This window comes from Protomyctophum parallelum (assembly GCF_964188405.1).
Source record: "Protomyctophum parallelum genome assembly, chromosome: 7".
Lineage (NCBI taxonomy): Eukaryota > Metazoa > Chordata > Actinopteri > Myctophiformes > Myctophidae > Protomyctophum > Protomyctophum parallelum.
This window is the reverse complement of record NC_139705.1, coordinates 44,736,274-44,750,094: the sequence shown is the minus strand read 5'-3', so window position 1 is coordinate 44,750,094 and position 13,821 is coordinate 44,736,274. Positions and strand designations below refer to the sequence as shown.

General features: G+C 44.0%; 1 protein-coding gene across 1 annotated transcript in view; it reads right to left on the bottom strand.

The window, feature by feature from the left end:
- LOC310861116 (sodium- and chloride-dependent creatine transporter 1-like) overlaps positions 1 to 13,821 on the bottom strand; it is a 48,657-nt gene that overhangs the window by 12,809 nt on the left and 22,027 nt on the right. Inside the window, exons 4-9 of the mRNA XM_083768440.1 lie at positions 13,046 to 13,373; positions 10,589 to 10,721; positions 8,249 to 8,383; positions 7,246 to 7,349; positions 1,516 to 1,640; positions 155 to 267 (exon numbers count right to left, since the gene is read on the bottom strand). Coding sequence (XP_083624566.1) covers positions 155 to 267; positions 1,516 to 1,640; positions 7,246 to 7,349; positions 8,249 to 8,383; positions 10,589 to 10,721; positions 13,046 to 13,373 — 938 coding nt within the window. The remainder of the gene's footprint in view (positions 1 to 154; positions 268 to 1,515; positions 1,641 to 7,245; positions 7,350 to 8,248; positions 8,384 to 10,588; positions 10,722 to 13,045; positions 13,374 to 13,821) is intronic.

Genomic DNA, 13,821 nt, shown 5'->3' with positions numbered 1-13,821 from the left:
AGCAAAACTGCAACTACGAAACAAGGAAAATACAGACTACAAAATCACAGTAACACAAAGAAGTAAAACACTAACTAACTAAAAACCAAGGAACACATGAAAATCCAAAACATGTCACGGAACGTGACAGTGTGTGCGTGCATGCGTGCGTTACCTGGCTATCCAGCCCCAGTACCAGCAGCATGAAGAAGAACAGTGCAGCCCAGAGAGGAGCCAGAGGCATCAGTGTCACAGCCTTGGGGTATGCTATGAAGGCCAGACCTGGACCTGGAGAAAAATAAAAATCTTGATCATGAAACCTTAGTTGATTCCGATAGTGAGGTGTCATTCACTACCACCGTTGTTTATTGTGTAAAAGTTTCATGCTATGTTGATGAATATACTAGACCTGTGCCCGTTGGCCTACTTGGGAACGATGCAAGTTGGGAACAATGGAAATAGGGAATGCAGCCACCCTGTTATGCAAAACCGTATTAAAAAATTTGACCACATCACACAAGTCCTTACCTCTCCATTGGCTCCCAATTAAACAAAGGATCAATTTCCTTTTATTTACTTTTAAATCCCTTAATGGCCTGGCTCCCCCATATATGGCTGAACTTATACATCGTCACAACCCACCTAGAGCTCTGAGGTCTGCTGACCAGTCACTACTGACAATGCCAACAGACATAACCCGGGAAACAAGAGATGACCGTGCTTTATGAAATAAGCTTCCCCCTCACATTAGAGCTGCACAGTCCATAGAGATTTTTAAGTCTCTCGCCTTTAATGTTGTCTGATCTAGATAGTTACGAATTTGTTTTCTTGATTCTAACGTTTATGTACTAATTGTGACAGGCATATACAGATTTATAGCTCTCAGAGATTGTGGGACTTCTGGCCCTATTTCTGCTTCTGTTCTGTGTTTTTATTATAGACAGATTTATCTAAACACTATCCTAATCGCTTTGTACACAAGGGCTTGGACACAAGCCTAAAACCACATCCGGTCGGCTTATTTGGCTGCCTACTAAATTATTATTAATGTACAACATTGTTTTCTCACTCAACAGAAAACAAACCAACACACAGTATAAGGCCATGTTTACACGCCAACGGTCTCTAGAGAAAATCACATCAGATGTGCCTTCCGTTTAGACGGCAACGCCGATATCGGGGGTTGAAAACGCGACAGAGTGGAACCACCTTCCAGAGTGGATATGTTTGAAGACGCTGCGCCTGGTGTCTCCATGTAATCATACGAAGGAATCCGCAAAACTTGTGATGTCGCAACAGGGTGGATCTCCAAAACGTGAGAACGCAACAGGACTTTGCTGTTGTCCTCTAAACGTGGCCTAAGTGTATACAGGGTATCTGCACATTTCTAAAGTTACAATTCAATGACTTTAAAAAGATGTTCAAAGGTCTTAACAGTGGGGTAAAATAATCGGTTACTATAAAATATAGAATCAAATAGAAATGGACGTTCATAATTGTAATGTTCTGGACTATTGGACCAGGTGTCGTTCTTACCACTCTCAGCTACCTTGCTGATGTCCACGCCCTGCTCTGCAGCCATGAAGCCCAGCACAGAGAACACTACGAAGCCGGCGAAGAAGCTCGTCCCGCTGTTGATGAGAGCCAGAACGAACGCATCCCTGCACGCGAGCGCAAACACACACACACACACACACACACACACACACACACACACACAGAGAGAGAGAGAGAGAGAGAGAGAGAGACAGAGAGAGAGGCAGATTTATACAGAGTCTCAAATTAAAACTTTTCCTAAATTGCGTTCTCGATAGCAATTCCAATGCGTAACTTGCGTATTGGTCGATACCGAGTACAGATCCGATACCAGTGAGAAATATAAAAGGACAGTGATTCTCAGAGTGAGGTCCAGTGATCCTCTGGGTTCCTTGATGGGATTCCAAATGGACCCTTTACCCTTATATGTAACTCTGAGAGTGTGCAAATGGAATGAAATGGACCCTTATAGGTCTGCAACTCTGGACACCATAGAGTTAAATAAATGTACTCAAGCACAGTAACAAGAAAATGTACTTCATTCCTGTCCACCACTAGCCTGGGATCAATACCATTATCTGTTTTCTGATCCGTTTTGGAGCGGAAATAACTTTACTTCATTAAGCGGGCAGAACCCACCTCCAAAATGATTCCCCTTTAAAATGTGTTTAGTTTACTATAATTGTTTAGTTCTTTTGGTATAATAATCGTTTGGTTTGGTCCTAGTTCATAATATAATAGGCATACCGAAGAAAATAAACAAGGCATCTCAAAATAGTCAAAAACAATTAGTGGGTAACAGGATAAACAAATATTAACGCATTTAGGACTGAAGCCGATTCGACAATGTCAGTGATCAGTCATGTATGCAGTGTATGGATGTATGGAGTGTGCTGTGTGTAGAAGGTGTGCAGCTGCTTGGAAGGAAGGAAAGAGAGCTGGCTTGAGAGCAAAGAAGGAGAGGCCCTTATATACTCTCCCAGACCACACCCCACTCAGGTGTACATAGTTGGCCTGACGGCCTGCTCCACTCTGCCCTAATCACCCAGGCTGCCAGATAGCCTACTGTGCAGAGGCAGAGGGGGCAGGGCCGTCACACTATATACTGTAGATTGCAACAAGAATCCCAAAAGGGGTTCCTGTCCTGAATTAGCCTGGTTAATAAACCAGACTAATATTGCACGGACCGCGGGATATTAGTCTGGGGAGGCTCAGCTTGGATTTCATTTCCAGGGGGGGCGGGTTGAAACATTTTCTCTTTGACGCAATTGGTCAGAGCTACTGTCAGTCAAAGGTCTCAAGCATTGAAAGTCACTGTACCAAAGCCCGCCCATATTGCATACCGTGTCCCGATTGGCCGCCCCATTTCTCTGGTGTAGGAAATGGGCGTACAATTGAGCCTCTCCAGACCGTAATCCGCCGGCAGGCTTTTTTTTCTTTGCCAACGGCTGATTCGGTCTGGTTTATTAACCAGGCTAGTCCTGAATGGGTTAAGACAAGAGTACTAGCGATACAAAACTAATTGATTCGCATTGTGTGGGGAACAAAAAAAATGCGACGCCAACTGGAACCCACATTTTTGGTTCTTCTTTCAGTAGGACACAGAAGACAGGATGGACAGAGGGGAGTAATTAGCCCAATCAATAGTCACTCCTCTGATAGCTCCTGTTGTGTGCAGCTGGCAGATAGACAGCAAAGAGTCAATAAGCCTCTCCGCCTGAATGGGCTGAGCGGACTAAAGAGTGTCGTCACGATAGGTGAACACAGCCCACAGTAAAAAAAAAAAAAACAATAACGTCTCTTAATGCCATTCCGGGTCACGTATAGATGGAAGTAATTCTACCCGGTGGGGTCAACAACAGCGTTCCAGTTCTCCTGTAGTAGGGACAATGATCCTCTCTGTTTATCCTGACGGAGGCTCCGCGTCGCAAACAAAGTCTTGCTGGCGACGGGCCAGCAGTCTGGGCTCTGCAGTGAGGTGGAGAGACAGCGCATAAACAACAGCCAGGCCTGTTGTTGCATAGTTATAGACTCACCGCAACGCTGCAGCTGCATCGGGCAGCCGAGGCCGACCGATGGCGTCTGCAGCGTTCCAGCAGTCAACGCAATAATAATGTGCAATTATTGTATTGTATGTATAGGAAAAGACCTTCATTGATTGCTGTGGGGGAAATGCAGGCGCCAAAGAAAGTACAGTAGATACAGTATGATGGAGATACTATATATATAAGCTCATATGTCCAAAACTGTTACTTTTCAGAATTCAAATTAGAAAGTAGCAGAAGTAGCAGATCAAAACACAAACCACTAGCTTGTGGACCTGCTACTTTTGATGCTTTTGTGTGACGCTGTTGTGCGCTGCAACACAAAAACTCCTCCTGAATATGGAGATAGGATGTTTCTGCCCGACAGCAACAATATATATATACAGTATATCAGCGCAATGCTCTGTGAGCTTGCAGATTGGCTATTTTCAGTACGACACCATTGCGCAACTAAGTACAACTTAGGCTTTAGGGTTAGGGTAAAAATGTTAGAATTGGCATTCATACAATTTCCTTCCTAAAATATCACAAGTATAGTATTACCAAGGAGGGTGCGTGACGCGTGTGCATGCGTGTGCATGCGTGTGTGTGTGTGTGTGTGTGTGTGTGTGTGTGTGCGTGCGTGCGTGCATGCGGGTACGTGCATGAGTGCGTGTGTACGGTATTTGTTTGTGTTTTAGAGAGAGAGAGAGAGAGAGAGAGAGAGAGAGAGAGAGAGAGAGAGAGAGAGAGAGAGAGATAGTGAGGGAGATAGTGAGGGAGGTCTGAGCTGACACCTACTATACCTCCTGATCACATCTTTAAAACTTCCAATTTAGGTCAAGGGAGTGGAATGAATGGTGGGATATTCCTGGTGTCCCACCCCACTCTCCTCTCCTCCTCTCATTCCACACATGCCTGCCAGAGTCCCACAGTCATATTCAGAGATCTATTATAAATTCCCAACTATTATTGGTGTCCGTCCGGAAGCAGTATACTGCAACGTAAGCGCTGGAGTGTTTACTGTTTAGTGTTTACACACACATCTCTCTCTGTTTGGGCTAAACACATGCAAGCATCTGGTCATGACACAGTGAGCTGACGAGGCCAGCTGTAGCTAGTTACAATTCTCAAGTGACCGTTAACGACTAGCATGCAATGCATGTCTGTGTAACAACAGGCTTTATCGTAGCTTACGCATACTGTATTTTGACAATTCATTCCTGCAGCAAGGTTAGTCTGAAAATAATCATAGTGTTCTTCTGATGCACATGCACAGTGCTAAAGCAGGGATCTTCAACATGGGGTCCGGGACCCTTGGGGGGGGGTCCTCAGAGTTACTACAGGGGGCCTGCAAAATCTTTGAGTGACTTTAGCCAAAAACAGCCGATCTACAATCGCACAACGCCTCGCAGCATGAGGCGTTGTGAGCTTGTAGATCGGCAATTCTCGGCAAAGAGGGAAAAAGGAGCAGACCGAGTACAGAGCCAAAGGACTTTGGCTCTGTACTCTGTATTTTGGAAATTTACTAAATATTGACGGTTTACATTAACATGAATCCAACAAGCACTGATGATAGTGCTGTTTGCATTAACATGAATCCAACATGCACTGATGATAGTGCTGTTTGCATTAACATGAATCCAACATGCACTGATGATAGTGCTGTTTGCATTAACATGAATCCAACATGCACTGATGATAGTGCTGTTTGCATTAACATGAATCCAACATGCACTGATGATAGTGCTGTCAAACAAGTACATGAACTTAAGCCATATATGAAATCTATCTGCAACACCATTTTGTACAATAGGTTATGTAGTGGGTGGTCCCTGCATCATCTCTTTCTCAGCTAGGGGGTCCTTGGGCTGAAAAACGACCCTAATTGTGCTAAAGGATAGTATTTTTGATCAGGGAACATGACATTGTATCTGTTACATGAACAGGCCAACAGGAGGGCCTATTCCTGGCACATACAGAAACAAGATCTTTGCACATCACAAAACATAACAACTTGCTTTGTAAAGTGCAGTACTTCCTTCTTGCTGTCAATGAGTGTGTATTTTTCTATGCTTGAGATTACTGGGTGTGAAGAATCAAGCCACACAAAACCGTTTACTCAGGACATATTTGTGAGTTAGAACAAATATGTCCTTTACTGGCTGTGAGAGCGTTCCTCATGCTAGCCTAAATGTTCTTTAGTGGCTGTGAGAGCGTTCCTCATGCTAGCCTAAATGTTCTTTAGTGGCTGTGAGAGCGTTCCTCATGCTAGCCTAAATGTTCTTTAGTGGCTGTGAGAGCGTTCCTCATGCTAGCCTAAATGTTCTTTAGTGGCTGTGAGAGCGTTCCTCATGCTAGCCTAAATGTTCTTTAGTGGCTGTGAGAGCGTTAGTCATGCTAGCCTAAATGTTCTTTAGTGGCTGTGAGAGCGTTAGTCATGCTAGCCTAAATGGATAACAATGTGTTTATTATGTGGCATGTTAACCGCATCAACCATGGCATCCGTCTTTAAAAACAAGCATATCTACAAAATTGTGTATGAGCAAGCCAAGTACTATGAAAAGGACACAAACACACACACACACACACACACACACACACACACACACACACACACACACACACACACACACACACACACACACACACACAACACACACACACACACACACACACACACACACACACACACACACACACATATAGGGTTGCATAGGCTTGGGATCCGGAACCCAGAGGAATCGGCTTGAGAAAATGGAATCGGTTCGTTCACATTTGGAAGCGTTTCTGTAACTGGTTTTATCACGCTGTCAGAGCTGGTATGTGGACTTCAGGTCTGCTATACTGGTGGTTCTCAAACTTTTCCATCTCAAGGACCACCGCATCTCTGAGAGTGTACAAATGGAACCAAATGCAAATGGACCTGTACGCGCAGAACCACAGACCTGTATATCTCAACCACAGACCTGTTATGGTCCATTTGGAACTCCCTTTAGGAATCCTTAAAGGAAATCGTCAACGAATCGGACCGTTAAGACGAGTGAATCGACCAGAATGACAGAATCGTTCAAATCCAGTGGTGGTTCCAGGTGGTCCCCAGGATCCGATGGTAATTCCGACGGAGTCACGGAGCATTAGTCTGACAGTCGGACTAGCGCTCGAACGCGCGCTGCTCCCGTGCTTGCCGCTATTGTTAGCTTAGGGCTTGAGGTAGGTTGTCGGTTTAATGACAGTCGGACCAATAATAGTGTCGGAACTAAAGCCTGTAGCTAAATGATGGAGAGTTGGTAACCAAATGGACCTTTATAGATCTTTAGCTCTTGAGAGTGTAAAATTAAACCAAATGGACCCGAGAGGGTCCATTTGGTTTAATTTTTACACTCTAAAGAGTTAAATTATTGTTAAATATCTGCATTACTTATTTACAAGAAGTCTATACAATTAGAGCTTTTTCCTGTTTTCTCTCCTATGATACCATCATCAATACAGCATGGAATTGTGGAAAGAATCTTATCCAACACCAACAAAACGAAATATTAAAAGTTTTGGGTCTGAGTGAGAGGCTAAATCTCAAATGGTGGTCCGTGGCTCAAATGCTGAATAAATAATGGAACTTAATTTGATATGAAAAGGATTGAAAACTACTGTCCTAAAGGATCCCAACGCTACTCATGTGTGGTGCGACGTTGTGGTTCCGACTCACTGGTAGCAGTTGTTATGGAAGCGGTTGTAGCTTCCCAGCGCGGTCAGCGCCCCCAGTCCGATGGCGTAGGAGAAGAAGATCTGAGTTCCAGCATCGATCCACACCTGAACACAGTTATGTAACGAGTAAAGAAACGTCCTGCACGCTTCAGCCAGCAGAAGTTTGAGGGGCAATTCTCTGCTCAACAGGGAACTAGTCTCTGCTCAACAGGGAACTAGTCTCTGCTCAACAGGGAACAAGTCTCTGCTCAACAGGGAACAAGTCTCTGCTCAACAGGGAACTAGTCTCTGCTCAACAGGGAACAAGTCTCTGCTCAACAGGGAACAAGTCTCTGCTCAACAGGGAACTAGTCTCTGCTCAACAGGGAACTAGTCTCTGCTCAACAGGGAACAAGTCTCTGCTCAACAGGGAACTAGTCTCTGCTCAACAGGGAACTAGTCTCTGCTCAACAGGGAACTAGTCTCTGCTCAACAGGGAACAAGTCTCTGCTCAACAGGGAACAAGTCTCTGCTCAACAGGGAACTAGTCTCTGCTCAACAGGGAACAAGTCTCTGCTCAACAGGGAACAAGTCTCTGCTCAACAGGGAACTAGTCTCTGCTCAACAGAGACTACCCAAATAAAATATACTGGAGCACTCGAATGGTCTTTTATTATTTAGCAGGGGTGAGCCTGAACAAAAAGCATCTATCAGGAGACCACAAGGAGAGGTAATTTTCCCATCTCTTTTGTGATAGTGTGTTTTGTAATTGTTGATGGCATGTATTATTGTGTTAATTTTGTATGCTATTTTGATGAATTGAACACATACTGTAGGACCACAATGTCACAAGGACATTGTTGTGTAGCCTTAATGTCTGACTGTACCACGCGATGCTTACAGTACATATCTGATTAATAAAAGTATTCAATCAATCAATCAATCAATCAATCAATCAATCAATCAATCAATCAATCAATCAATTAATCAATCAAAAAAGCTCAATCCAGAGTCCAGACACATACCTGTGCTTCTCCCAGCTTGGACCAGTCTGGTTTCAGGTAGTAGATGATGCCCTCTTTGGCTCCGGGGAGAGTGATTCCGTGGGCCAACAGCACCACCAGAACCACGTAGGGGAAGAGGGCGGTGAAGTACACCACCTACAACACAGTACCGCAAAACAGCAAGTTTATTAGGTTATTCATTTCAATCAGATGGACATCTGATTAAGGGCGCGTTCGGCTATGCGCACCGGGAATGTGGTCAGTTTGTTGAGTGTGGTGGGCGGTGACGTCACAGAGTGCGTTCAGTGTGCCTTATTTACGAACGACCAGTTACAACACACCATTCACACTGAGCAACCCTACCCTGAGGGTAGGGTTGCTCAGTGCGTGCACTCGGCACACCCGGTGCGCAGCGCACTGGATTTTCGAACGACAACGCACTGAGTGCACTGAATAAACGAACGACAAGAGAGCACACCAGTGCGTTCAGGGCGCATTTCCGAACGCGCCCTAATTCATCCAAAGAGAAAGAAAAAAGCACACCCGTGTGAAGTGAGGGGGCGCTCTTATCATCGTACATCATCATGACGTAACATGTCGATTTGCTCGTCCACATATGACTTACATTCTCCATTCATTGTCAATGGGAATTTAAACGTTGTGTAGCGCCCCTCAAAAAGAAAAAAATGTATCCACACGCGTGACAGAATCTAAGATTTCTGGATTTTCAATAAAAAATAAATATGTCCGTGACACATGGCGTTGCGGGAGTGACGTCAGGACATCAGTGCTCTATTGACAAGGCAGTTGTTGTGCTGAGAATGCCCCCCTCCCCTTTCCCTCTGCCCAGTGGTCAGTGGAAACCTCACCCCCCCCCCACCCACCCACCCAGTCAGTCACACTGACCACTTCTGGGAAGAGTAAAGCAGTGACCGAGAACATACTTGCTTTGATCAGGAGGGAACACGGGGAGAAAAGCTTTCCCAAGCATCTACGTGGGAGAAAAGTTACTAATCGGATTACTAAAAAGGCTGACTCAAATCTCCCCCATTGTGTTTTTTTTCCTCTCCGGGAGACTGGCTCAATGGCTATACTTGGCTGTGATTCATGTGCACAGACATAGATGTGTGTATGTGTACAGGCAGCCAGGTGCTCACAGGATAATATAAAAGAAATAAGTTCAAAGTAGTTAGAAGTATCAATGGTGCTGCGGCTCACGGATCAAACAGGATCAAACATGTGGAAAAACAACAGACGATCCGACGATAAAACGGAGGAAAAGCCTTTATTAACCCATTCTGACCTGAGATCAGATTCATACGAGGGTTTCCGCCGGACACACACTGGTCCTGATGAACCCATTCTGACCTGAGATCAGATTAAAAAAATGTCAGTCGTTCTTCGATTTTTTTCAAAAATAGCAGACCTACAAGCTCGTATCGCGCCACTTGGTGGCGCGATATGAGCTTGTAGATCTGCTATTTTTCAATAGCTAAAGCATGACATGATGCTGACACCAAAATGGGTGCCCGGTCAGAATGGGTTAAAATAAGACTGCCAACGTGTTTCGACCTCGTAAGGTTGATTTGATTTGATTTAAGATTGCCCTGATGAAGACCTTTTGAGGTCTTATATTAATAAATGATTTTCCTCCATTTTATGCGTGCCCGGATTGTCTTATTTTTTTCTCATGGATGTACAGTACGTATGTATACCAGAACACAGTGTTGAAGTACTATACCGTAATATTATTATTTCTATCCCCAACCTGTAACGAGTTGCAAGGGATGACAATTGCCAAAACAGCAATTATATTACAGTTACTTTTTAGTTTTTATTGAATTCGTTCTTTATATACATACAATGTATACATTGTATATATTGTTGCTGTCGTTGCAGTTATTTTTTATGTATGCCCTACTACGTCATACTACACTGTCACACAAAAGGAGCAAAAAAAGCCCATCTAAAGCTCAAAAGAGTAACTTGTTACACTTGCACAACACTGCACAACAACAAATCGACCACTTCTGTCCCAGCGCTGGCAGCGAGTTTACAGAACAATCTATGACAAACGAGCTGACATTCAAGTAGTACTTTGGGACGTGTTTGAGTTCCTATATGTGCTTCAGTCTAGACAATGATCCTATTGCTATGTTAAAGCTGCTTTGAGGTCAAAAGGGCAAAGTGCAAATAATTTATCTAGGTAAAAGAAATGTGGTGGGTCAGACCATAATATTATAACACACAAACACATGCAGACACGCACACACGCACGCACGCACGCACAAACACACACACACACACACACACACACACCTGCACACGCGCGCACACACACGCAGGCACACACCTGCTCACCTTGCCAGTGGATTTGACTCCCTTCCATATGCAGAAGTAAACAATGATCCAGGTGACTATGAGACACAATACCATCTGGTAGCTGATGTCACCGGGCTCATCCAGCCCACCAGACAGTCTGAGGACCTTACGCCTGCACAGAGAGAGCAACACGCAGTCATGTGGCTGCTATGAAAGAGAACAACAACAACAAGACAGCAGTGCCTAAAGCACCTCGGACAACGGGCAGCTTGTGTCTCTCTTAAGAAGAATTATACACTGACAAAAAAGTTTTACAGCTACAACCAGTGGTGGAAAACGTACTCAACTATTTTACTCAATATGCAGAATACTCCATTTCACAAGTTCAAAAGTATTTTGAAAATTGCCGATCTACAAGCTCACAATGTGCCGCATGGTCTCCCATACCATATTTCTACTGTTCATTTCTACTGTTCATTTCTATATATTCACTGCCATTAAAGGCATTGCTTGATTTTAGGGACGTAATGTGCTATAAGCTTCAGACCCTTTGACCTACTTACTTGACACCAGGGACGGATTCTCTCCATGGAAGAGTAGGGATATGTTATTTAGAGTTTTTAGACAGATGCCAGGGTTATTTGTTGACCTGGCATCCTATAGTTTTATAGTTTAAATGTACATATTGTTATTTAATTATTATGTTTAGACTGATGATAGGTTTATGGTTGATCCTTGATTACTGCATGGGGCACTACACTGTCTCTATTATTATCATTATTATCACTTGCTCTCCAAAAATAGCACATTTTCAAGCTAGTAATGCAGTATTTCCGCTGTTTCAAATCTGCTGCCAATCTGAGCCAATAAAACAAAGCTAAATGGGTAAAACCCCTTCTAGGAAACCCAGACTATACAGTTATCCCAAATTGACATTATAATTAGCCGCGGACCCCCATTAGAAAATATACACCAAGAAGAAGATTTTATGGTTCTAGCAGTGATTCTCAACCATTGTAATAGACTGAGGACCCTCAGTTTGACATGCAATATTCTATGGACGCCCATTTAATGGCATTTCTATCTCTGAGACCCCAATTTATATTGTAAAATCAATGTTACTTTAACTCTGAGAGTGTACAAATGGAACCAAATGGACCTGTTAGGGACCATTTGGTTCCATGTGTACACTCCCTGAGTTACAGACCAAAAAGGGCCCATTTGGTTCCAAACTATCATTTAGTTGGGGACCCCATGGAACTGCCTCAAGGACCCCTGGGAGTCCCCGGACCCCACTTTGGGAACCACTGGCCTAAGGAACAAAGAGAATGACCAAAGTAGATGGAAAGGGCACTATTCTCTTTCAATAATGGATTGTATTGTTCTTGTGTTGTGTTGTACTTTTGTTTCTATTGACTATGACAACCGTCAACAATTTAATTTAATATATTGTATAATATATCGCCTCTGTCGGGTGGAAACCTCAAATGTTACTTTTCAGGATAAAGTAGCAAAAATAGCAGATCTACAAGCTCAACATGTGGATCTGCTACTTTTGATGATCAAGTAGAGCGTTAATTTCCAAAAAAACACCACAAAACTTTAGAATATGGAGATATTTAGCAACGATACCCTAGCTAAGCTGAATGGGTAGTGAATTGGCTAGCTGGGAAACAGAAGGTTCCCGGTCTATGTGTGGAAGTGACCCTGAACACAGACAATATGGCCCCTTTTCTACCAGGGTTGAACCAGTTCCGTTCATCTTTTTCCACCTAATATTGAACCAAATTAATGTTTCTTCAGATCCCTAACAGTTGGAATTTGGAACCAAAAACGACTACTTCTTGCCCTGAAGTTGGTGTGTCACTATTCAGGTTGGAAGATGCAGATGTGATATAATTGATAAATGATAAAACAATAAAGAACGGAACCAGTTCTAGAAGTTCTTTTGGAGGAAAAGGGGTCTATGTGTGGAAGTGTCCCTGAACACAGACACTTACTGTAACCCCTATAACTACTCCCCCAGGGAGCGCTGTCTGCATCCACTGCTCCCGGTACTTTAGGATGGATCAGATGCAGAGGACAACATTTCACCGCATTGTGCAAATAAACCAAACTCATCATTATTATGATATAATGCAGTGGTTTTCAACCAGTGGTCCCGGGACCAATGGTCCTTGAGGGGATTCCAGGTGGTCTCCAGCTAAATGACGGAGAGTTGCCAAATAGACCCCTATACTGTGGATCTTTAACTATTGGTTTCATTTTACACTCTCAAGAGTTATAATATTGTTAATCATCTGCTTAATTCATTACTTAATTAGAGAAGGTAAAACAATTGTTAATTTAATCAACATTTGCCTGTTATCCATCCTACGGTACTACATCAATACAGTCTTGGGTCTGAGAGGCGTTGATATGAACAGGGTTGAAAATCACTGATATAATTTCATTGGGTACAGTACATTCCAGAGCAGAAACAAAATGGAACCTTACTCCCAGAACTCGATCACCGGCGAGCGCAGGCCCTCGATGTCCAGAAGACAGCTGCCGTTGTTGAAGAGTGATGTGGCGGTGGCCGAGAGGGACAGGTTGACGGACGAGGGGGGGTCAGGGGGCTGGGAGGACGCGGGGGCGCTGCGGTTGTAGCAGGGGACGCGGCGGAAGTCCTGCGTGCAGTTGGGGGTGTTCCAGGGGTGGCCGCAGGTGGCCCAGGGCAGCGGTGTGGTGAAGGAGTGCAGCAGGAAGTAGAGGCCCCACACCAGGATCATGATGTAGTAGGTGTTGCAGAAGAACACAATCACCATGGAGGCCAGGCCCAAGCCTGGGGAGAGAGAGAGATAAGAGTTCTGGGAGAACAGTCCAAATGCACATTTTTGGCAGCAAAATATGTGCGGAGTGGTCATCAACTGAGGGACAGCCAGTGGACAGAAGAGCCACGTATATCTGGCTGAACAGGGTCATTAAGTTGCTGTTATGTTTCTGTTTGTTCATTTCTTTGCATTGTTACTGTATTGCTTGTTGTTCATTATTGTTGGGATGTTTGTTGTTGTCTCTGTGTGCGCAATGTTGACATTTGTTTCGTTGTATGTATGCTTTGGCAATGAAATTGAAATTGAGAGAGAGAGAGAGAGAGAGAGAGAGAGAGAGAGAGAGAACAGGGTGGGGTGACTTGCGTAGATGTCGGAAAGAGTGAGAGGTGGAGGAATGCTGGAACATTTGTGCATCGGAGACACAAATAGGATCCCTCTCTCTCTCTCTCTGTCTCAGTT